The sequence below is a fragment of the Anomaloglossus baeobatrachus genome (genome assembly GCF_048569485.1).
Source record: "Anomaloglossus baeobatrachus isolate aAnoBae1 chromosome 5 unlocalized genomic scaffold, aAnoBae1.hap1 SUPER_5_unloc_19, whole genome shotgun sequence".
Lineage (NCBI taxonomy): Eukaryota > Metazoa > Chordata > Amphibia > Anura > Aromobatidae > Anomaloglossus > Anomaloglossus baeobatrachus.
The window spans coordinates 395,255-421,913 of record NW_027441794.1 but is presented as its reverse complement, the minus strand read 5'-3'; the positions used below and the strand labels follow the sequence as shown (position 1 = coordinate 421,913).

The 26,659-nt window shown below is 46.4% G+C and overlaps 1 protein-coding gene and 1 long non-coding RNA gene across 2 annotated transcripts in view; one reads left to right on the top strand and one right to left on the bottom strand.

Annotated features, from left to right (window-relative positions):
- The window catches only part of LOC142258946 (uncharacterized), a 450,433-nt gene that overhangs the window by 139,369 nt on the left and 284,405 nt on the right, over positions 1-26,659 (top strand). The window lies entirely within an intron of this gene.
- Positions 18,718-26,659, bottom strand: part of LOC142258944 (uncharacterized) — a 104,605-nt gene continuing 96,663 nt past the window's right edge. Inside the window, exon 6 of the mRNA XM_075331498.1 lies at positions 18,718-21,307. Within this exon, the coding sequence (XP_075187613.1) occupies positions 19,792-21,307 (1,516 nt within the window). The 3' untranslated portion in view covers positions 18,718-19,791. The remainder of the gene's footprint in view (positions 21,308-26,659) is intronic.

The window sequence follows — 26,659 nt, the reverse complement described above, 5'->3', positions numbered from 1 at the left end:
TGACATAGGTCTGGATATTTTCCTGTCAGACATCCAGGACGGGGTTGAGCGGGCCATGAGGGCCCTGTGTGGGGGTCGCAGCTCAGGCGTGGGCCTTCGCCACTCCGTGGCCGGTGGAAGAGGGATTTGGTGAGAGCCAACCTGCCATGGACGGCCGTAGGCATCGGGCCTCCTCCCTCAGGTTTAAGGCGGATTTGTGCCTGTGGTAAAAGCTGTGGCCAAAATATCAAGCAACCCCCTTTTTATATCAAAATTGAATGGTGTTACGTGGATACCTTCAATAAAGAACAAAAGAAAGATATTCCATGTGTGGTCTCCTTCATTGCGCGGTGGGGAGGGGGAACCGGTGGGTGGGTCTCGGCAGTCTGCAGGGCACTGCGGCCACTGCCGCTGCCCCTGACTGCTGAGCCCCTCGCTACATCCCCCATGGTCACCTCTCCCTCCTCCCCACTGTGCAATGCCCCCCGCTGCCCCCCTTCCCTGCTGGGACCTCCTACAGGGCATATAAACAGCTGCCGGAGTCCCTCCTTTCTCTTACCACATCTGCCCTCAGGGTGAGCATCGCCCGCCCTCCCTCCCTTAAGAAGGTTTTGTTACAAGTTCGGAAGTCACAGCCGGTGGAAGAGGGATTTGGTGAGAGCCAACCTGCCACGGACGGCCGTAGGCATCGGGCCCCCTCCCTCAGGTTTAAGGCGGATTTGTGCCTGTGGTAAAAGCTGTGGCCAAAATATCAAGCAACCCCCTTTTTATATCAAAATTGAATAGTGTTACGTGGATACCTTCAATAAAGAACAAAAGAAAGATATTCCATGTGTGGTCTCCTTCATTGCGCGGTGGGGAGGGGGAACCGGTGGGTGGGTCTCGGCAGTCATAAAAAAAAATAGACGACAAACACATTTTTATTTGAATAAACACTCCTCAACACATTCCCTCTTTCACCAATTTATTAGAAAGAAAAACAAATCCAGGTCTGGTGTAATCGCTCCTCACGCAACCGACTCCAAGACTTCTCCCGAGCATCCCCAGTCTTCTGGAACTCGCTGCCTCAACACCTCAGACTATCTGCTACCCTTGCAAGCTTCAAACGGAACCTGAAAACCCATCTGTTCAGAAATGCCTATATTCTACAATGAGATAGGGATTAACAGATAATGGAAAAAATCACGGTATCGGCTGCGCTGCTAAGGATGTTCATGAGGATGATAGTAATAATTTTCAGAAGATTTTATTAGAGATAGCTGTGCCACAACGCGTTTCGGGGATACATATTCCCCCTTCCTCGGGTATAATCTACAATGGCCTCACTGCTTCATTATCGTGCGGAGCCGCCGCCCGACCACCGTGCGGAGCCTCCGCCCGACCACCTAGCAGAGCCTCCGTCCGACCACCAAGCAGAGCCGCCGCCCAACCTACACCCCACCTACTGTCTCCTCCCCAAAATCCTATAGAATGTAAGCCCTCAAGGGTAGGGCCCTCTTCCCTCTGTACTAGTCTGTCTACTGTAACTTGTGTATGTATTCTGTATGTAACCCCTTCTCATGTACAGCACCATGGAATTAATGGTGCTCTATAAATAAATAATAATAATCCAAGGGGGTCCCACGACGATCCATACCATAGTCAATGTCCCAGTCAATGAAGAACAGAATGTTCCATATTGGCTGGGAGAGCAGTGCAGTGACCTGAGCTAACATCAATAGGTCAGCCCAGGTCACTGCAGGGCATGACGAGTGCTGCTGTCAGGAGGTTAGCGAGGTACATTACCTGTGGTGATCACTCCTGACAGCAGCGCTGTCACTGAGTTCAATGACCGCCGCCTTCACAACCAAGTATCGCGAGCGGGACGTGACGTCACCGCTAGTCACAGTCTCAGGTCAGCAGCGACAGGAGATGTGACAAGCGGTGGCCATTGAAGACAGTGACAGCGCTGACGTCAGGAGGGAAGGACTTCATCACCGCAGGTAAGGAACTTTACTAATCTCCTGATGGCAGCGCTTGTCATCCCCGTGGCTGCTGACACTGCAGTGTGGGCAGCTGCGGACACACTACAGTGCAGGCAGCTGCGGACACTGCTGAGCGGGCAGCCGCAGGGCTGGGGCTGGAGCGGGACACAGACTGCAGCGGCATCCGACGGAAGTCACACGGAAGTGCTTCTGTGTGGCTTCCGGGAATTTTTGCACACGTAGCCAGGGTACACATCGGGTTACTAAGCAAAGCGCTTTGCTTGGATACCCGATATTTACCCTGGTTACCAGCTTACCGCAGACTGACAGTGATGGCTCCCTGCACACGTAGCTGTAAAAATCTAGTTACGTTTTTGGTGATCGAGCCCTTATCGAACGGTAACTCGAACTGCCGAACTTGAAGCAAATCGTTCGAGTTCGTCGAACGACTCAAACACCGACCAAAATCACTCGAATTTGAAATTGGCGAACCGTACGACTCGAACATCGCTCAACTCTAGTGTTGACGAAGAGCTCCTACCCACGATCCTTACTTTAGGCCTAGTTAAGAGTTTGCCTAGGGTGAGCACCCCAACTCCAAACTCGGTCACTGATTTTTTTATTTTTTTTGTCTGTATTCGGTACAAACTTTACTGTTCAGGTTCGCTCATTTCTGCCAATGAAGCTTTATTACAGCTTAGAGTGGGTGTGGAAGAGGCCAGAACTAAAAGGGGCATATCTCTTGGTGAAGAGCAAGTAACATTTATGATACCTATGCAGAGGTTTTTTAAATTTAATGGAAATCTATCACTAAGTGTTTACCACTTAATTAAGAATCAGAATAATATAAAAACATCCAATGACGTGTCATTTATTGGGCTGCTTGCTGTAGTTTTGATAAAATAACTATATTATCACTAAAGAACTAGTAAACCTGCTGCCATGTATCCTCTATCTCCATAAGCTCTGTGTAACCCCGTCCCACCCCTGATTGGCAGCTTTCTGTCTATGCTCATTGTTCACAGCTAGCTGCCAATCAGTGATGTGTGCGGGGTTATACACAGCAGCATTTTTAGAACTGATAGATCTTCAGCAGATAAAACTAATATTTAGCAAACACTTCAACAAGCAGCCAAGTAAGGGTACCGTTACACTTTAGCGATGCTTAAAATACAAATGGTGTGAACACTGCTTTAACGAGTAAATGGTAATCTGAGGTGCTAGTGAGAGGACCAAAGTCCAAACTATAGAATTTTAATTAAAGACACTGCACTCTCATCAAGAGAGGCCCATGTTTGGGCCGAAACGTCCCCTTAGTCCCTCCCACTTACATTATTTGTAAATAAACACACCAACATTTTTGCATATGAAAAAACGAATCTGTTGATTTCTTTACTCCTACCTCATCTTGATGAGAGTGCAGTGTCTTTAATAAAACACTTTAGCGATGCAGCAGCGATCCCACCAGCGATCTGACCTGGTCAGGATCGCTGCTGCATCGCTACATGGTCGCTGGTGAGCTGTCAAGCAGGCAGATCTCACCAGCGACCAGTGACCAGCCCCCAGCCCCCAGCCAGCAGCGACGTGCAAGCGACACTTCGCTTGCACGGAGCCGGCGTCTGGAAGCTGCGGACACTGGTAACTAAGGTAAACATCGGGTATGGTTACCCGATGTTTACATTAGTTACCAGCGCACACCGCTTAGCTTAGCGTGTGCAGGGAGCAGGAGCCGGCACTGGCAGCGTGAGAGCTGCGGAGGCTGGTAACGAAGGTAAATATCGGGTAACCACCTTGGTTACCCGATGTTTACCTTGGTTACAGCTTACCGCAGCTGTCAGACGCCAGCTCCTGCTCCCTGCACATTCAGGATTGTTGCTCTCTCGCTGTCACACACAGCGATGTGTGCTTATCAGCAGGAGAGCAACAATAAAAAAAACGAACCAGGGCTGTGTGTAACGAGCAGCGATCTCACAGCAGGGGCCAGATCGCTGCTCAGTGTCACACACAGCGAGATCGCTAATGAGGTCACTGCTGCATCACAAAAAACGTGACTCAGCAGCGATCTCAGTAGCGATCTCGCTGTGTGTGAAGTACCCCTAAGTGACACATCACTGGAAATGGAGTCGATTGTAGTATCTAACATACTCTCAATTTGTCCCATAAATACAATGGATAAATTCTCCTTATTCATGGACCTTCACACAATCATATGTAAATTAACCCTTAAATTTCACAATGAATAAAGATAAGCCCCCAGCACAAAAACATTTGATGCAGGATGTCACGAACAGCGCTCTGCTGCCCCCAATTGTCAGGACATTTACGCAATTGACCAATGATTAATGGACGAGGCCATGTCTGTTTCCACTAGTAGGATGATTATTGAAAAGCTCATAGTGAAGGTATAGTATATATAGATCGTTTCCATCTCTGGAATATATCTATACCTCAGTACAGTCACTGCCAACACAATAATGAAAGGAACTACTACTAGCTGCCACCACCAATCGCTCGATTGGACATACGATATAAATAGGTTTGTTCCTCTTAACCCCTTCAACCCCGGGGCACTTTCCGTTTTTGTGTTTTTGTTTTTTGCTCCCCTTCTTCCGAGAGCTTGTTTTTTGCGGGACAAGTTGTACTTTTAAATGAAGCCATAAGTTTTACCATATGGTGTACTGGAAAACAGCAAAAAAATTCCAAATGCGGAAAAATTGCAAAAAAAGTGTGATGGCACATTAGTTTTTGGGATGTTTATTCACGGTGTTCACTATATGGTAAAACTGATGTATGGGTATGATGCCTGAGGTCGGTGCGAGTTTGTAGCCACCAAACATGTATAGGTTTACTTGTATTTAAGGGGTTAAAAAAATGTCACAAATTTGTCCAATAAAAGTGGCGTACGTTTTGCGCCATTTTTCAAAACACGTAGCGTTATTTTTTGGGATCTATGGCTCAGTGATGGCTTATTTTTTGCGTCTCAAGCTGTCGTTTCTAATGGTACTATTTTTGCCCAGATGCTACGTTTTGATCGCCTGTTATTGCATTTTGCCTAAAACTTGCGGCGACCAAAAAACGTAATTTTGGCGATTGGAATTTTTTTGCCACTACGCCGTTTACCAATCAGATTAATTGATTTTATATTTTGATAGATCGGGCATTTCTGAACGCGGCGATACCAAATATGTGTATATTTATTTATTTTTTAACGCTTTAAATTTTCAATGGGGGAAAGGGGGGTGATTTGAACTTTCAGGTTTTTTGTTGTTTTTTTTATTTTTTTAAACTTTTTTTTTTTATTTTACTAGTCCTCCTATAGCGATCAGCAATCCAATCGCTCTTATCTATCTGCTGATCACAGCTATACAGCTGTAACAGCAGATTCAGTCACTTTCTGTTTCTCTCTGCTCGTGGCCGAGGGAAAACGAAAGTGAAACTTCATAGCTGCAGGCGTCATCACATGACCCTGTGCTACGATGGCAACCACCGATAGTCACGTGATCACGCACGTGACTTCCGGTGGGGGCGGCGGTAAGTAAAAAACATGGCCGCGCGCATTTAGATCTTGCTGCCAGACTTTGGCAGCAAGATTTAAGGGGTTAATGGCCGCGGGTGGAAGCGATTCCACCCGCGGCTAGCAGGCACACGTCAGCTGTTGAAAACAGCTGATATGTGTGCCGACCGCCGCCGCCTGCCCGCGGCAGGGGGCGGGGCTTAACGGGGCACGCTCCATGACGGAAATATCATATACATTGTTGAGAAGGGGTTAATCTATAAACCACATCCCAAAGCCATACGCTATTAATTTTATATATTTAATCTGAAAAGTAGGCAGTGTTTATAAAAAATATACAAAAGATATTATAAAAGTGAACTGAATTGTTTCCTGCAGGTGCAGAACTCACATCTCAGAGAGTTTTGTAGTAAAAATTCGTTAGGCCGTCTGGGCCTGGGGCTTTATTAACCATAAGGGGCTTTATTCTGGTCGTTATGTCCACGCATATTAGTGGTGCGTTGACGGGATCAAGCTGCTCCGGTGAGATGGAGAAGAGCTTTAGGCTATATGCGCACGCTGCAGTTTTTTCTGCACATAAATTGCAACCAAAACTGCATCTTGTCAGAGAGAGCCTGGAAATGTAAAAAAAACCTGCTTGTAATGTAGCTGCGTTTTTTTGGTGCGTTTTTGATGCATTTTGTGTGACAAAAATGCAACAAAAACGCATAAAAAAACGCACCAAAAAGACAGCATAGCATGCGTTTTTGATGAGTTTATTTGTGACAAATGTTGACAAAAACTCTGGAAGAATGAACATGCTGCTTCTTTTTTGGCACAAACTTTTGTCAAAGAAAACACTGACACAAACTGCAAGGTGCGCACAGCAAATCTGACTTCTCATAGATTTTGCTGGGAAGTCAAATGTCAGAAAGTTCTGACAACAAAACTGCATCTTCGTCAGTGTATATTTCCATTGTTAAATCTCCACTGCCCCCCTTCAGCCTTCCTTCATAACTTGTTACAAACATTACTTCTAAACACTATCCTTCCTATCCCCCATCCCCTCTCCATGAAACACGACCCAGAATTTAGCCAGCTATACTTTCAGCTTGCCCAGGGACCCTGACAGATCTCCCTTCATATACCACTCTGTGGACACAAAGGACATTATTTGTATTATTTCTTCTCTTGAACATATAACGCTTATAAACTTTCTCCATTTACTAAAAAATGTTGCCGTCATCCTCTCTTTACACCTCTCCACCACCACTTTCTCCAACAGAAATGTGTTTTTCAATTGATTAACAAGTTCTTCTTTTGTTGGTATTTCCTTCACCAGCCACTTCTGAAGAATTGCCCTTTTACTTATCATTGCTATATCATGGAAAAGATTCGGTAACTTGTCTCCCCCTTTCTCTCCCTCCTCCCGATGCTGATAGTGAAATACCCAAACCATTGGATCCATCTCCACGTTTCTGTTCCAGATTTTCCTCACTGCCCCCTGGACTTGCTTCCAAAATCTTTCAATCCTCCCGCACTGCCATAACCCATGATACAGATCTGTTTTTTCCGCACCACATTTTGGACAACTCATCAGTTTGTCTGGATGTCTAGCGTTCAACATGTTGAATCCATAGATAGCTCTATGTATGATGCTGAGTTGTGTATCCCTTAAGTTTTCATTCACAATGTTCTTCCTCAACACCATCCAACCTTTCAAAATCTTCTCCCCCCTCTTGATCTCCCAACTGCCTTGCCCACGCTTCCAAAATGTTTCCTGATATGTTGGGGAGTGACACTTCTCTCATATTCCCATAAAGACTTGATCAGTGGCGTAGCTACTGATTTTGCCGCCCGGGGGGGTCGTCAAATTTGCCGCCCCCCTTCGTTGGCCGTTGATAATCCAGAAATTTTCAAAAATTTGGAAAACCATCAAAATATTTATTTTTCATGGAACTACAATCAAAGATCTAATTGTAGACTACTGTTATTAGTCCTAGACTTTTACCTTTTTACACACATGTAGGCCTATTATACACACACACACACACACACACACACACACACACACAACTGTGCTGCATACATACAGACACACACAACTGTACTGCATACATACAGACACACACAACTGTGCTGCATACAGACACACAAAACTCTGCTGCATACATACAGACAAACACAGCTCTGCTGCATACAGACAGACACACACAGCTCTACTGCATTTATACAGACACACAGCTCTACTGCATACAGACAGACACAAAACTCTGCAGCATACATACAGACACAAAACTCTGCAGCATACATACATATGTATACATACATACAGGCACACACAACTCTGTAGCTGCTCCATACATACAGACAACTCTGTAGCTGCTGCATACATGCATACATACAGACACACAGAACTCTGTAGCTGCTGCATACATACAGACAACTCTGTAGCTGCTGCATACATGCATACATACAGACACAACTCTGTAGCTGCTGCATACATTCATACATACAGACACACACAACTCTGTAGCTGCTGCATACATACAGACAACTCTGTAGCTGCTGCATACATGCATACATACAGACACAACTCTGTAGCTGCTGCATACATACAGACACACACAACTCTGTAGCTGCTGCATACATGCATACAGACACAACTCTGCTACATACAGACAGACACACACAGCTCTACTGCATACATACATACACACACACAACTCTGCTGCACATATAGACACACACGCGGCTTTTGGAGGCCCGCACACACGGCTGCTGCAGAGCTGAGGCTGCACCAAGCACAGGGCAGATGTAGAGGAGCTGAGCCTGCACCAAGCACAGGGAAGATGTAGCAGAGCTGAGCCCGCACCAAGCACAGGGCAGATGTAGCGGAGCTGAGCCCGCACCAGACACAGGGCAGATGTAGCGGAGCTGAGCCCGCACCAGACACAGGGCAGATGTAGCAGAGCTGAGCCCGCACCAGACACAGGGCAGATGTAGCGGAGCTGAGCCCGCACCAGACACAGGGCAGATGTAGCGGAGCTGAGCCTGCACCAGACACAGGGCAGATGTAGCGGAGCTGAGCCCACACCAGACACAGGGCAGAGGTAGCAGAGCTGAGCCCGCACCAAGCACAGGGCAGATGTAGCGGAGCTGAGCCCGCACCAGACACAGGGCAGATGTAGCAGAGCTGAGCCCGCACCAGACACAGGGCAGATGTAGCAGAGCTGAGCCCGCACCAGACACAGGGCAGATGTAGCGGAGCTGAGCCCGCACCAGACACAGGGCAGATGTAGCGGAGGTGAGCCTGCACCAGACACAGGGCAGATGTAGCGGAGCTGAGCCCGTACCAGACACAGGGCAGAGGTAGCGGAGCTGAGCCCGCACCAGACACAGGGCAGATGTAGCAGAGCTGAGCCCGCACCAGACACAGGGCAGATGTAGCGGAGCTGAGCCCGCACCAGACACAGGGCAGATGTAGCGGAGCTGAGCCTGCACCAGACACAGGGCAGATGTAGCGGAGCTGAGCCCGCACCAGACACAGGGCAGATGTAGCGGAGCTGAGCCTGCACCAGACACAGGGCAGATGTAGCGGAGCTGAGCCCACACCAGACACAGGGCAGAGGTAGCAGAGCTGAGCCCGCACCAAGCACAGGGCAGATGTAGCGGAAATGAGCCCGCACCAGACACAGGGCAGATGTAGCGGAGCTGAGCCCGCACCAGACACAGGACAGATGTAGCAGAGCTGAGCCCGCACCAGACACAGGGCAGATGTAGCGGAGCTGAGCCCGCACCAGACACAGGGCAGATGTAGCGAAGCTGAGCCTGCACCAGACACAGGGCAGATGTAGCGGAGCTGAGCCCGCACCAGACACAGGGCAGAGGTAGCGGAGCTGAGCCCGCACCAGACACAGGGCAGATGTAGCCAAGCTGAGCCCGCGCCAGACACAGGGCAGATGTAGCCAAGCTGAGCCCGCGCCAGACACAGGGCAGATGTAGCCGAGCTGAGCCCGCACCAGACACAGGGCAGATGTAGCAGAGCTGAGCCCGCACCAGACACAGGGCAGACGTAGCAGAGCTGAGCCCGCACCAGACACAGGGCAGATGTAGCAGAGCTGAGCCCGCACCAGACACAGGGCAGATGTAGCAGAGCTGAGCCCGCACCAGACACAGGGCATATGTAGCAGAGCTTAGCCCGCACCAGACACAGGGCAGATGTAGCGAAGCTGAGCCCGCACCAGACACAGGGCAGATGTAGCGGAGCTGAGCCCGCACCAGACACAGGGCAGATGTAGCGGAGCTGAGCCCGCACCAGACACAGGGCAGATGTAGCGGAGCTGTGCCCGCACCAGACACAGGGCAGATGTAGCAGAGCTGAGCCCGCACCAGACACAGGGCAGATGTAGCAGAGCTGAGCCCGCACCAGACACAGGGCAGATGTAGCAGAGCTGAGCCCGCACCAGACACAGGGCAGATGTAGCAGAGCTGAGCCCGCACCAAGCACAGGGCAGATGTAGCAGAGCTGAGCCCACACCAAGCACAGGGCAGATGTAGCAGAGCTGTGCCCGCACCAAGCACAGGGCAGATGTAGCAGAGCTGAGCCCACACCAAGCACAGTGCAGATGTAGCAGAGCTGAGCCTGCACCAACACACACGCCTCCTGGGGGCCTGCACATGCAGCTCCTGAGGTGGGGAAAGCCCATGCAGCTCACTGGGGCCCATAAACCGGGTGGCTGGGAGGGAGTATACAGGTCGAGGGGGGGAAGGGGGGTAGCACTTACTGCTCGGACACGGATGAGAGGGGGCCCACACAGCGCCGGAGGCCAGCGCTCTGCTGGGGGTTGCTGGCTGGCACTCCTTCATCTCTCTGGGACAGAGCAGGACCCCGGGTGGTAGCTCCGCCCACAGATGGAGGTCAATCCAGCAGGGCACTGTGGTCTGCATGCCTTAAAGAGACAACAGCCACAGTTTCCTGCTGAGGACTCCGGTCCCCGGAACTCGGCCGGGGGCAGCAGAACTGAAGGCGAGTGGCCAAAATGCCGCCCTCCTGACACGTGCCGCCCGGGGCGGACCGCCCCCTCCGCCACCCCTTTGCTACGCCACTGGACTTGATATATTTGTGGCATTGATATCCCTTAATATGATCATATCCATCTGATTTGCCTCATATTCATTATTTATGTTGTGTAGTTTCTTCATTATCCCTTGTTTCACCTGTTCAAACTGGAGAGTCTGGAATGGGCGCAAGTCATACTTTGCTCTCAACTCCTCACACGTCATCCATCTCCATTCTGTATCATGCATCAGGTTTTTTAGAGTTCTAATCCCGGTCTCCCTCCACACTTCAAAAAGATAATTTTCCCTTCCCTGTGGAAAGTCTGGACAAGCCCATATATTAAGGAATTTAGAGATGTTCCAGGCTAACTCGAACTTCTCTCTAACCGCCTTCCAAGTCATCACTGTGTCTCTACAAATCAGTGCGTGTTTAATATTGGGCAGAAAATTTGGAATGGACGTATGTAGAATTGAACTCTGGTCCCAAGGCTTACAAAATTCGGCTTCTATAGCCCAGTCAGAGTACCTACTTGTTTGTCTAATCCAATCGACTACTTGTCTCAAGATACAGGCCAGGTTGTACCCCCTAATGTTTGGTAGTCTGATTCCTCCTCTTTCCGTTGACATTAACTTTTTGCCACTAATCCTCGGCCTATTTCCCTTCCACAAATAACGTGAGAACACTTTTGTCAATCTGTTCACATCCGAATGTCTAAGAAGCTATGGTATTGCCTGAATTGCATAGAGAAGCTTGGAAAAGCTCATCCTTTTTATTAGATGATTCCTTCCCAAAAGAGTCAGCGGCAAATTTGCCCAACCTTGCAGTTCACGCTCAATTTTTTCGATCAAAGAGGAAATATTTAGTGAATATATGGTCGTTGTATCCCTCCCATCCTGTACTCCCAAGTATTTAATTGTATTTCTAGCTATAGGAATGTCACATAATGCCCCCCTCTCCCCCTCCGCTCTCTTTCCGTCCAAGAAGAGAATTTCACATTTATTTTTATTAAGTCTAAACCCTGCTAACCTCCCAAACTCCTCAATTTGTTCTATTACCTTACTCAATTGTGTTTTGGGTTTGCTCATGAACAGAATTATATCGTCAGCAAATAAGGCCGAGCGCAATGACCCCCCCACCTTAATCCCTTCAAACCACCCCCCTCATTCAGACGCCTCTCCAGTGGTTCAATAGCCAAGTTAAGCAACAGTGGTGACATGGGGCATCTTTGTCTGGTTCCGTTCATCAAAGGAAATGTTTTTGAAAGAAATACCAGGGTATTCACTCTTGCCTGAGGATTGGCATCAAGAACCCTCACAAAATTCCTAAAAGCTCCATGCAGGCCCAGGTGATCTAACACCTGTTTCAGCCATGACTACCTCACATTGTCGAAGGCTTTCTCCACATCTAAGGTGATCAAGGCTGGAATCTCCCCCCTCCCTTTCTCCTCCTTGTTTTACTACATCAATTGCTAGCATTACTTTCCTAATGTGTGTCACCGCTGAACGCACTTTAACAAAGCCAGCCTGGGGGAGATCTATAATCTCTGGCAATACTGCCGCTAATCTATTTTCCATCAACTTCGCTAAAATTTTTAGGTCTTGATTAATCAGCAAGATGAGCCTATAGCTAGATGGGTCTTCTAAATTCTTTCCTCCTTTAGGAATGAGCTTTATATAGGCTGTATTAAGTGTACCCGATATGCTTTCCCCGTCCATTATCTTATTGAATACCTCCGTCAGTATAGGGGAGATTTGTTCCTTCATAATTTTGAAAAAACTGCAGCTAAAACCATCTGTTGCCAGGTCCTTCGTCATTTTTAACTCTCCTATGACTTGCAACACTTCCTCCTATGTCACCTCTTTATTCAAAGCCTGTAAATTTTCCTCCGTAAGCGTAGGCATTTTCCTTTCTTTTAACCACTCATTTCCTTCTCTCTTATCAGATGACCCCTCCTCTTTGTATAAATCTGCGTAGAAGTCTCCAAGAATGTCGTTTATCTCTTTTGGATCAGTCTTTTTACTCCCTACAGCATTTCTCAAGGTCGTAATATGTGTCATCGGTCGTCGTCCCCTTGCCAGATTTGCCAATAACTTCCCTGCCATGTCCCCGAAACGAGTCAACTCTGCCTCTTGTTGTGTCCTGTACATACTTTCTTTCCTTTCTACCCAGTTCTCAAAATTGCCCTTCGCCTCCACCCACTTTGCTTTTGTCACCCTTGATGGTTTTTCTAAGTCGTCAGTATACGCTTCTCTAAATGCCCAGCTAGCCTCCTGAAACTTAACTTGTGCCTGTCGTTTCGCCTTTGTCGTATATCCTATCACTTTTTCTCAAAACTGCCTTAGCGGTCTCCCAATACAATACTGTTTCCCCATTGTGCTTCTGATTCGTGAATGTATAATCCACCCACCACTCTCAGAATTCTATGGAAGTTTTCATCCAAAGTCAAGAATGAGGGGAAGCGCCACATATATTCCTGTCTTCTCTGAATTTTATCAGCTACACTGACTGCCACTGGGCTATGATCTGAGATTACCATATTCTCTATAGCTATCTCTTCTACCCTCTGCAATAAATTCTCACTTGTCAGCCAGAGGTAAATCCATGACCAAGAGTCGTGTGTAAATTCTCTCTCTTGCGGGTGATGTATTCTCCAGCAATCATGCAGTGTCGTTGTTTTTAGCTTTGCTTCCAGCAGCCCCTCCGTACTCCTCCCCCGTTTCCCCTGACATCTCCTATCTTCTTCCTGAGAAACCACTGTGTTGAAGTCTCCCCCCACCAGTTTACATACAGTATTTCCCCATCCATCAAAATCTTATTAGTTATATTTTAAAAAAAAAGCCTTTGTTCCGTATTGGGTGCATATACTGTATATCTTGGATACTAAAAGTGCCTTGAGTATGTGAAATCTTTATATGTATCTTCCTTCTTCATCTGAATCTAGTGTTTCCACCTCGTGTGCAAAGTTTTTATTGATCAACATATGGACCCCTGCTTTTCTACCGTTTGAGGCCGACCCATATACCCTTCCCACCCACATCTTGTTCATACGGAAGAACTCATCCTTTTCAAAGTGTGTCTCCTGTAATAAAGCAATATCAACCTTAAGCTTCTTGAGATGTAGTATCATATTTCGTTTGTGCAGCGATCTGAGTCCCTAAACATTCCACGTAATGAGCTTAACCATATTTCCCAAAATCAGCGATTCCTTTTTCTGGCCGTGTTGCATGGATTCCCCAACTCCCTTTCCCTCCCCTCCACCCACCCAATTGTATATAACCCCTCCCATCCCCAACTTTACAAATACAATTAACGTCTTCCATTTTTTCTGAGATGATTTAAACTCCTTTCAAACCCCTGCTTCAAGTCAAGCTCTTCGTGAAGCCACCCCACTATGTCACCCCTACCCCTCTATCAGATATTAGCTCCTTGTCCCTAAACAGCCTTTATAAATTTTTCAAAATCCTAAAACCGCTTACACTGGTCATTAAGAGAAGAAAAAAAAAAGCGAGGGGGGATAGAGCCAGAAAAGGAAAGGTACAAAAGAAAAGCAAGAATAGATAAAAGCAAATGGAGGGATAAAAAGGAAGATGGAAAGAGGTGAGATATAAAAGAGGGACGAGGGAGAAAAGAAAGAGTGAAGGAACAAAAAGAGCATTAGAGTATGATAGAAGTGAAAAAGGAGTAGGCATGAAAAGGAGAGAGAAAAAGGAAGAGAAAGAAAAAGAGAGAGGAAGGCAGGTGAGACTTTAGAGCGTTAAGGCACATTTATCACCATATGGCTCCCTTCAGCAGTCCCAAATTAAGTCTCTTCTTGTCCTGCTTGTTCACGAGCTGCTGCCTCTTCCTCCTCTTTTCCCATCTGAAGTCTCCATCTGTCGTTCCTGGCTGGTCTGGATCTCAATTGACTGTTTCGGGTCAGTGGAAATCCCTTCCTTTCCATTCCTCTCCTGTCACCGTGTGTTCCCCTTCTGTAGTATCCTCTTTTCCGCTTCCAAAGGATCCCAAAAAAGTCTTTGTGACCCCATCTGCTCCTCTTACTCTTAGTATTGCTGGGCATAAAAGCTGAAATTTAATGTTTTTGTGATAGAGGGCAGTGCAGCTCCGACTAAATGCTTTTCTTTTTTGTGTGACTTCTGCCGAATAGTCCCCAAATAGTAGAATCTTGTGTCTCTGAATGCGTAGTGTCTGTCTCCTATTCCTGAAGGCCCGTAGAATTTCTTCTTTATCTTTGTATTCCAGGTATTTAATAATAACCTGTCTTGCTCTGGATATTTCACTTTGCCTGGAGGTACTGTCATTATTACTGTGTTGATCTCTTTGCTCCCTTATGGGTCCCACTCTGTGTGCTCTTTCTACCCAGCAGCTGTGTGGTAGACCTAGCCTGGGGTAATTCTTTTTCACAGATTGAGTCCAGATATTTTGTTATCACTGACTCAGGCAGGCCCACCATCCTTAGGTTATGGCCCACTTATCCTAGACCTATTTTCAAGGTATTCTATTTCATCCGTCATGAGCTGAGCATTAGTGTCTAGCTCCTTAAATCTGCCCTCCAGTCTTGTCAAATTGTCTTCACCATCAGAGATTCTTTGTTCTACTGGTCAGCCTCATGTCATGATGTTCCACGTCCTCCTGCAGCGCCGCCATAGCCTCCTTCACTGAGACTGCTAGTGCCTCCCTAATGTCTGCAGTCAAATGGTCTGACACTTCTTTTGCCAGCCTTGGGTAATTAATCTCACCCAGTGTCTCTGTACTGCTCTGATTTCTCTGGGTTCTTCTGTTATCCTGGCCTCCTGCATCGACATGCTGCTGCGGCTGCCGTTGGTGTTCCTCTCCCTCCTCCCTGTCGGCGCCATCTTAACTCCGCACACCCCCTCCTCCCTCTGCTCTGCTCCAGGTTTGTACAGCGTTCCTACGCTCCTCAGGAGATAATGATCCATGTACTGATAGCTGGTGAGTTAGTGCAGCCTCTCTATGTCAGTCTGGGGAGTTTGCTCCTTAAGGGTGCTTTACGTTTTAACCACTTGATCTAGCATTGGTGTACTCGGTTATGCTCCGTGCTCGGCCCAGTGTGAGCCGCTTGCAGTGTCTGAATGGTTTTCACTGGGGCTAAAAACATTGCTAAAGGATGTATCCCACTCTCCCTCGCCTGGAAATGCTGTTTATGACCGGTTGCATGTAGGCAGAGACCCAAATTGCCCCATCAGTGACTTCCAATGGGGTTCAGGTCAAGTCCGGTTCCCAAATTGAACTTTATCTGAAGTCCATCTGAAAAAGCCGAACCCAAACTTAACAGGTCCACTCATCTCTATTTGTGGGTAGCCCCATTAAAAAATAAGCACTTGGATATCAGACATAAAATACTCTCGTTTTTCAATTACAACAATTATACTTTGTAACGGAATCATTTTTATAACATAAAGGGCCCAAATTATGCAGGGGCCACTCCTGATTAATGAGGTGGTGCATGCCTCTTCATGAATCTGGAGCGTTTGACAAGTGGCATGTGCCTCCTAGAAATATTACTCCCTTCAGAGACTGGAGAGAGATTTCTGTCATAGAAAACACCACAGCTCGTCATGTATTTAAGGAGCTGTGCTGTCATGCCCCATCCCACCTAAGGTCTGCAAATTTTGGAGTGAAAAAGCCAAAAGTCGCCAAAGTTTGGCACAACTCAATTTATCCAAATTGTTATGACTTTTCAAAGCTTTTGTGCCACTTTTTTGCCATAAAAGCTTTGATGAATTGGGACCAGAGTGTCTTAACAACTTCCACATATCTTGGATGCAGTGTGATTAATTTCTCCCCTGTCACGACTGGGGATAGAAGCTATACTGGCCGTATAATAAAATGCAAAAGGGAAGGGGAAAATAATGCCCTATTACTAGGGAAAGGGGGAAGTGGTGACCCCTGATAACCTGCAGCTCACCCTCACTGTCCTCACCAACCCTACACAAGTTCTGCACCTGTCGCCGAGCAGGAATACCTCATCCTAGGCAAACCCTGATCTGGGCCCTAAGTAAGAATGGCAGGTATGAGCTATTCGTCAACACCACTAACGCTAAGGGAGACAAAAGGAAACGATACAGGGGAAACAAATTCTACCAAATGAGCCCAGGTAGATATAAAAGGTCAAACACTTATCTTAGGAGCAACTACCACAGAAGTCTCTGGAACAACAAGAGGAGACAACCGCTGTAGATCACAACCAGGAACAACTATAAACCGCACCCAAAGCACCCCAGGGTGAGGTTTATAAAGGAAGTGAGAGGCTGGCAACTGAGGGGAAACACTGAGTTTCCCAGGGTCATAGAGTCCGCTGTTGCAGAAACAGAAAACTGTCAGATAACAACACATGCTGCCAATGTCTGGGATTTTCTAACACTCGCTGCTACTGGATTGTCCGCCGGCCATGACACCTCTGTGACATCCCCTCACTATTTTTGTGTGAAATGTCTACAGCTCTGTCTTAACTCCAGAGGTTCTGAGGCAATATCATCACATCTAAACAATAGAGAAAGATAGGCATGAAGAATATATATTTTACAAGCATTTATTAACAAAACAAGTTTTGAAAGCAATTATATACATTCTGATATACTGCACTTTTTAGTACATAAAGCAGTGGTTAAACTGAGATTAGTGAATTATCTAAAAAATAATAATAATAATCTTTATTTCTATAGCGCCAACATATTTCGCAGCGCTTTACAATTCAGAAGGATCATATACAAACAAGTAACAGTTATCGAAAATACAATATTTAAAAGGGGGAAAAAACAACCCTGCTCGTGAGAGCTTACAATCTACAGTGAGATTGGGGGAGGGGGGGACGACAAGGTACAAGTGCTTATTTACAATGACATTCCAGCCATCTCAAGAAAATGGGGGATAGATAATGGCTTCGTGGATCAGTTGGCCAGGACCTTGAGATGCATTTGGGTGCCATGGAGTTTGACGTGGGGTACTTATCTGAGAAGTTGTGAAGGGATTCAGTGAAATTAGTTTGGCTAGGGATTGTGATAGGCCGCCCTAAAAAGATGCGTTTTTAGGGTGCGTCTGAAACTGAGTAAGTTGTGATTCGTCCTAACTTCTTGGGGTAGAGCGTTCCAGAGGTTTGGTGCAGCTCCGAAGAAGTCTTGGATTCGGGAGTGGGAGGTTCGAATTAGTGTGGATGTTAGTCGAAAGTCATTTGCAGAGCGTAGAGAACGGGTGAGGTGATAGACAGAGAGGAGGGTGGAGATGTAGGGGGGTGCCGCATTGTGGAGAGCTTTGTGGGTGAGAACAAGCAGTTTGAATTGGATCCTGTGATATATGGGCAGCCAGTGCAATGACTGGCACAGAGCAGAGGCATCCGAGTAGCGGTTAGCCAGATAGGTGACCCTGGCTGCTGCATTAAGGATGGACTGTAGAGAAAAGAGTCTAGTTAGGGGGAGACCAATTAATAGAGAGTTACAGTAGTCAAGGTGAGAATGGATCAGGGCCACGGTGAGGGTTTTTGTCGTTTCCATTGTGAGAAAGGGGCGGATTCTAGAGATGTTCTAGAGATGTGAAATATAATCCAGTATCAAAACCTTTCACAAATGTTCCTAAAGGCTCTTAAAATACCCAGCTTACTAGCAGAGTTGAGCCCAAATTTCCATTTTGTGGGATTTCAGTATGTAGAGCAGGATCCCACAAATCTCTGCAGCTGCTCTAAGCACGAGACACTGATCTTTCAACTAATCCGGCGCGGTCACACACTCTTTAAGGCTGTTTGCGCACGTTGCGTTTTTTTCATGCGTTTCCGCAGCGTTTTGAGCTGCAGCGTTTTCATGTCAAATTTCATGCGTTTTGATATCCAGGCAAAGTCTATGTAAATTTGGGCTTTCTTGTGCGCACAATGCTTTTAAAAATGCAGCATTTTAGGTGCGTAAAATTTGTCAAAATCTCTGTGTTTGAAGAAGCATCATGTCAATTGTTTTTGCCAAATTAGCAGCGTTTTACTAACATTGAAGTCAATGAGAATTATCAAAATGCATCCAAAATCAAAAGTCAAGCGTTTTACATGCTTTTTTGATGCTAAACACATGCTTTAACAAAATTTAAGCATGCGTTTTTAGCATTATAGTGAGGTCAAGAGGTTTCCTTTTGCCCTCACATGCAGCCCGACTTTAAAAAAAAAAAAAAAGTGTAAAACAATAAGATAAATTTATTTTTAACAAATATTAAATCTCAATCTTTTTATGAAAATTATCATTATAATGTTTATTTTAAAGGATGTTTGTTTTTTTTCCATTTTTTTTCTTAGTGTTTGAATGTGCAAACTTTATTTAGTAGTATCTTTGTTTTGAAAATGCATCCCATTTTAAGCACTGAAAGCATGTAAAACGCGGTCAAAATGTGGCAAAAACGCAAGAAAAACGCATGCAGTTTTCCTGCGTTTTTGTGGTTACAAAGAAATTTGACATTGACAAATTCTGCCTGAGGATGTGTTTTTAACTGCAAGGTACAGGATGCAACATGTGAACATGGTCTTAAGGTTTTATTGAACTGCTTAAGAAGGATGCTGCAGCGCTGGGGTCTTTGAGCTCACTCTTTCACGGTGAGAAAGATCCATGAGGGTTGTGGGATCTCGCAACCTGGAAGTTCATTTTGGGGACATTAGGGGCATTTCCAAAAGTTTTGGTACTGGATTACATTTAGAAAATTCACTAATCTGCGGCTCTCTTCTGCTTTAGTAAATAAAAAAGAAGCCGCAGATTTGTGATAAGCACTATTTTAAAGGGAAAGTCGTCAAACACATTGCGCTAAAAATTGGGAGATATTACCCCTGTAACAGTGTCAGTAGCAGATCCCCCCCATAACAGTGCACCATTACCACATTTTTTGCTTTAATCTTTTTCCCTATTTTCCTACTTCAAAACCTAAGTGTGTCTTATGGTTCGAAAAATACGATAGGTTTAAAAAGAAAGAAAATGGTTCTTTCCCTCACCAATTCTTACTTGAGCAATTGTAGCCAATTTTTGGATAAAACTCTTTGAATTATGGTACATTATGATGGCTTCTCTTATGTGAGCCATCTGACAACATGACCTGATTAATAAATAAATAAAAAAAACATTTGGCAAATTCTGAAAGTAAGAATGGCTGCTCCACTCTGTTGGTTTTCTGATGGTCGGCAAAACTTAATTTACCATTTAAACATTTCAATTATTCACAACATGAAAAAGGTTCCTTCCCTGTGCAGCATCTTCACATGTTTAACAAGATCTGATTTCTGAGAATTACATTTTCCACATTCAGAACATAATGATTTATTTGGTGTGATTTTTTTGATGGTAAACAAGTTGTGATTTGCTAATAAAACATTTACCACATTCTGGGCATGAAAATGGTTTCTCCCCTGTGTGAGATCTTTGATGCCTAACACAATGTGATTTGCTAATAAAACATTTACCACATTCTGGGCATGAAAATGGTTTCTCCCCTGTGTGAGATCTTTGATGCCTAACACAATGTGATTTGCTAATAAAACATTTACCACATTCTGAACATGAAAATGGCTTCTCCCCTGTGTGAATTTTTTGATGATTAGCAAGAGTTATTTTCCGAGTAAAACATTTACCACATTCTGGGCATGAAAATGGTTTCTCCCCTGTGTGAGATCTTTGATGCCTACCACAATGTGATTTCCGAATAAAACATTTCCCACATTCTGAACATGAAAATGGCTTCTCCCCTGTGTGAATTTTCTGATGTGTAACAAGATGTGATCTCTCAATAAAACATTTCCCACATTCTGAACATGAATATGGCTTCTCCCCTGTGTGATGTCTTTGATGGATATTAAGATATGATTTCTTAGTAAAACATTTCCCACACTCTGAACAAGAATATTCCTTCTCTTCTGTGTGACAACTTTGATGCCAAACAAGTTCTAATTTCCGAATAAAACATTTCCCACACTCTGAACATGAAAATGGCTTCTCTCCGGTGTGAATTTTCTGATGTATAACAAGATATGATTTCCGATTAAAACATTTCCCACATTCTGAACATAAAAACGGCTTTTCCCCTGTGTGATTTCTTTGATGCCAAAGAAGTTCTAATTTCCGAATAAAACATTTCCCACACTCTGAACATGAAAATGGCTTCTCTCCGGTGTGAATTTTCTGATGTCTAACAAAATATGATTTCCGATTAAAACATTTCCCACATTCTGAACATAAAAACGGCTTTTCCCCTGTGTGATTTCTTTGATGCGCAACAAGATCTGATTTCCGAATAAAACATTTCCCACACTCTGAACATGAAAATGGCTTCACACCTGTGTGAATTCTTTGATGCTCAACAAGATGCGATTTCCAAATAAAACATTTCCCACACTCTGAACATGCAAATGGCTTCTCCCCTGTGTGAATTTTTTGATGATTAGCAAGAGTTATTTTCCGAGTAAAACATTTTCCACATTCTGGGCATGAAAATGGCTTCTCCCCTGTGTGAGTTTTTTGATGGCTATTAAGATCTGATTTTGTGATAAAACATTTCTCACATTTTGAACATGAAAATGGCTTCTCTCCTGTGTGGATTTTTTTATGGCTATTAAGATGTGATTTCAAAGTAAAACATTTCCCACACTCTGAACAAGAATATTCCTTCTCTTCAGTGTGAGTGTTTTGGTGTTCAATAAGTTTTGATTTCTTGGTAAAACATTTCCCACGTTCTGAACATGAAAATGGCTTCTCCCCTGTGTGAATTTTCTGATGTCTAACAAGCTTTGATTTCCAATTAAAACATTTCCCACATTTTGAACATGAAAATGGTTTCTTCCTTGCAGGAGCAGTTACATGTTCCACATCCCTTTTGTAGCTTTTATTTTGCTTAAAATTCTTTGATAAATCGGACTTTTGGACTTGTTTGAAAAAATCAGATGATAAAGCTTTCCGAGGAAGGACTGGAGGTATATCTGTGACAACAGCATACTCTTTATATGTAGCATGTGTGATACTTTGATCATCTGTTTTAAATTCTGAAGATATTAGATTTCCATCTGAACTCCCAATACAGTCATCTGCTAAAAATAAAGTTAAAATTTCTTAATGATATCTTGAAATTACATTTATTTTTTTAAACCATAATATCAGAAATTAAATTAGCAAAAAATGTATTCTGAATCTGTTGTACAATTTCGATATCTTTAGCCTGCTTTACACGGGATGATTTATCGTGCGATCGCATTTGCGATCGCACCTGCCCCTATCGTTTGTGCGGCACGGGCAATTTGTTGCCCGTGTCGCACAAACTAGTAAACCCCCGTCACACGTACTCACCTTCCAAATGACCTCGCTGTGGGCGGTGAACATCCTCTTCCTGAAGAGGGAGGGACGTTCGGCGTCACAGAGACGTCACACAGCGGCCGGCCAATAGAAGCTGAGGGGCGGAGATGAGCGGGACGTAAACATCCCGCCCACCTCCTTCCCCCCTCATTGCCGGCAGGACGCAGGTAAGCTGCAGTTCATCATTCCCGGGGTGTCACACGGAGCGATGTGTGCTGCCCCGGGAACGAAGAACAACCGGTGCAGAGAAGGACATTCAATATTTTGAAAATGAGCGACGTGTCAACGAGCAACGATAAGGTGAGTATTTTTGCTTGTTAACAGACGCTCGTAGCTGTCACACGCTACGATATATTAAACGATGCCGGATGTGCGTCACTTACGACGTGCCCCCGCAGACATATCGTTTGATATATCGTAGCCTGTAAAGCCCCCTTTAGGCTGCTTTCACACTTGCGTTGTGTCTCATTCGCCAGGTCCATTGCTACGTCGAAACGACGCATCCGTCAATTTTTGTGTTGCTAACTGACCCAACGGATGCATTATTTCGCAGGAATCCGTTAGCGGCACTAGCGCCCCCAGAATCACCGCACAAGGAGGTACTACCGCCCCCATTATCACTGCACACACGCAGGCACTACCACCATCATCGCTGCACACACATCGGCACTACCGTCCCCATCATCACCACACACACCGGCGGCACTACCGCCCCCATCATCACTGCACACAACGGTGGCACTACAGCCCCCATCATCACCGCACACACACAGGCACTACCTCCCTCATCATCACCGCACACACACAGGCACTACCTCAGTGACATCCCCGCTGACAGTGCGATTCACTTCAGTTTCTGCGTAGAGCTCACAGAGAGCAGCGGTGTTCTACTGCTGCTGTCAGCTTCTGATGTAGCAAAGCTGAAAGCGTTGTGGGACCTCATGTGGATTAAGTCGGACCTGGAGGGGTATTTGGGGGATTAATAAAGTGGTAAAAGAGGGTGTTTTTTGTCTTTTATTCCAAATAAAGGATTTTTTCGGGTGTATGTGTTTATTTACTTTCACTTACAGGTTAATAATGAGGGGTGTCTCATAGATGCCTGCCATGATTAACCTAGGACTTGGTGGCAGCTATGGGCTGCCATTAACTCCTTATTACCCAGATTGCCACCGCACCAGGGCAATTTGGGATAAGCTGGGTAGAGTCCCGAGACTGTCGCATCTAACGGATGCGGCAATTCCAGGCGACTACTGGCTGATATTTTTAGGCTGGGGGCTCCCTATAACGTGTGGCTCCCCATCCTGAGAATACCAGCCTTCAGCCGTGTGGCCGTATCTTGGCTAGTATCAAAATTAGGGGGGCAACGCACGCCGTTTTTTTTTTTTAATTATTTATTGTACTGCATGTATAGACCCACCCATCGGCATCTGTGATTGGTTGCAGTGAGATAGCTGTCACTTAAGAGTTGAGGCGCGTCTGACTGCAACCAATCATAGGCGCCTGTGGGCGGGGGAAGCAGTGAATATGAGATGGAATGATGAGCGGCCAGCATTTTCAAAAGCAGAGCAGTGTCACAGCTGTGCAGCGCTGTGCCGGTGATCGGTGAGTATGAGAGAGGGGGTGAGAAGAAGAGACCGACCGACAGAGAGAGAGAGACCGACAGAGAGACCGACAGAGAGAGAGAGAGAGACAGAGACACTGACCGACCGAGAGAGAGAGAGAGACACTGACCGACAGACCGAGAGAGACAGAGAGAGAGACCGACAGAGAGAGAGAGAGACCGACAGAGAGACCGACAGAGAGAGCGAGAGCGAGACCGACAGAGACCGACAGAGAGACCGACAGAGAGAGACCGACAGAGAGAGACCGACAGAGAGAGACCGACAGAGAGAGACCGACAGAGAGAGAGAGAGAGAGACCGACAGAGAGAGAGAGAGAGAGAGAGAGACCGACCGAGAGAGAAAGAGACCAACCGACAGACCGAGAGAGAGAGAGACCGACAGAGAGAGAGAGAGAGAGAGAGACCGACAGAGAGAGAGAGAGAGAGACCGACAGAGAGAGAGATAGACTAACAGAGAGAGAGAGAGACACTGACAGAGAGAGAGAGACAGAGAGAGAGAGAGAGACCGACAGAGAGAGAGAGAGACCGACCGACAGACCGACAGAGAGAGAGAGGGAAAGAGAGAGAGACCGACCGACAGACCGAGCGAGAGAGAAAGAGACCGACCGAGAGAGAGAGAAAGAGACCAACCGAGAGACAGAGAGAGAGAGCGAGAGAGAGACCGACCGACAGACCGAGAGAGAGAGACCGACAGAGAGACCGACAGAGAGAGCGAGAGCGAGACCGACAGAGAGACCGACAGAGAGACCGACAGAGAGAGACCGACAGAGAGAGAGAGAGAGACCGACAGAGAGAGAGAGAGAGACCGACAGAGAGAGAGAGAGAGACCGACCGACAGACCGAGAGAGAGAGAGACCGACAGAGAGAGAGAGAGAGAGAGAGAGAGAGAGACCGACAGAGAGAGAGAGAGAGAGAGACTGACAGAGAGAGAGAGAGAGAGACACTGACAGAGAGAGAGAGACAGAGAGAGAGAGAGAGAGACCGACAGAGAGAGAGACCGACCGACAGACCGACAGAGAGAGAGAGGGAAAGAGAGAGAGACCGACCGACAGACCGAGCGAGAGAGAAAGAGACCGACCGAGAGAGAGAGAAAGAGACCAACCGAGAGACAGAGAGAGAAAGCGAGAGAGAGACCGACCGACAGACCGAGAGAGAGAGACCGACAGAGAGACCGACAGAGAGAGCGAGAGCGAGACCGACAGAGAGACCGACAGAGAGACCGACAGAGAGAGACCGACAGAGAGAGAGAGAGAGAGACCGACAGAGAGAGAGAGAGAGAGAGAGAGACCGACCGAGAGAGAAAGAGACCGACCGACAGACCGAGAGAGAGAGAGACCGACAGAGAGAGAGAGAGAGAGAGAGACCGACAGAGAGAGAGAGAGAGACTGACAGAGAGAGAGAGAGAGAGACACCGAGAGAGAGAGAGAGACCAACAGAGAGAGAGAGACCGACAGAGAGAGAGAGAGACTGACAGAGAGAGAGAGACACTGACAGAGAGAGAGAGACAGAGAGAGAGACCGACCGACAGACCGAGCGAGAGAGAAAGAGACCGACCGAGAGAGAGAGAAAGAGACCAACCGAGAGACCGACCGACAGACCGAGAGAGAGACCGACCGACAGACCGAGAGAGAGAGACCGACAGAGAGAGAGAGAGACCGACAGAGAGAGAGACCGACACAGAGAGAGAGAGACCGACCGACAGACCGAGAGAGAGAGAAAGAGACCGACCGACAGACCGAGAGAGAGAGAAAGAGACCAACCGACAGACCGAGAGAGAGAGAAAGAGACCAACCGACAGACCGAGAGAGAGAGAAAGAGACCAACCGACAGACCGAGAGAGAGAATTCCCCAGAACCAAAATAATCCTGTCTGCCCTGCTTCCAAGGAAAGATGTACACCAACAAATAACCCAGCAAATCAACTCGGAGCTGGCCACCAGTATTACCTCAGCACCAAACATACAGCTGGCAACACACCCCGAAATAACGCTTCATCACCTCTATGATGACAAACACCTCAATAAACAAGGAGTCAGCCATCTAGCAAAAGAGCTAAAGGACATGGTTCTAAACAGACCTCCAAGACCACAAGCAAGACACCCACCAAACAGATGGCAGCCCACAAAGACCCCCGGAGAGAGTCCACAGAGATGGCAGAAATACACAAGACCACATGCCCCAAAATGGCAATACAAAGCAACAGAGGGCAGCAACATGGCAGAAATAAGGACATTGCTCAACACATTGTGCAGCAAACTCTTGGGAAACTACTAAAATATGCCACCCAAACCCACCACTAAATCCGGTTATGTCCTATGAAAATCTATCCTTCCTCATTATAAGGTATATCAACTAAATATGACATCCTTAGTTATCAGCAGCTGGAACATTCAAGGACTGAATGCCTCAGCTTTTGGGTCCAAGACAAATGACCCAGACTTCAAACAAAGGCTAAAGAACATTGACATCCAGATCCTCCTGGAGACATGGGCCCGGGCAGAGGAGGAATCTCTCGCACCCATGGGATACAAGGAATTTTCTGTCTTCGCCCAGAAAAACAAGAACACCAAACACGGCCGCTGCTCAGGGGGCATACCATACTAATATGGTACAAGGAGGAGATCCAAGAACATATCAAGGCACTAAAAAGAGGAGAAAGCCATATCTGGATGAGGATAAGTAGCTCCATCCTCACCTCTCAGCAGGACATCTACCTCTGTGCAGCCTACATCCCTCCATCAGAATCCCCATACTATAAGCTGGACATCTATGAGGACTTACAGAGGGAGGTAGCCCAATTCCAGTCCATGGGCAGGGTTCTCATCTGTGGAGACCTCAATGCCAGGACGGGTACAGAGAAGGACTACCTGTCACCTGACGGAAACGCATATGTCCTGGGAGATGAGCCCTTCTACAGAGACTCAGTACAGACAACAAGAAACAGCTATGACAGAGTGGTGAATAAAAGCGGCAGAACACTGCTGAACCTGTGCCGGAGCTTGGGGCTGTATATACTGAACGGGCGCACCAGGGGTGACTCATTAGGGAGATTTACACTAAACTCCCACATGGGCAGCAGTGTAGTGGATTATGCCATAACAGACATAGACCCAGCAAACATAAATGCCTTCATAGTCACCCCCGACACCCACATGTCAGACCACAACCAGACACTGCTGTACTTGAGATCCACGGACAAGTCACCCACACAAAAGCCCCACTTGAG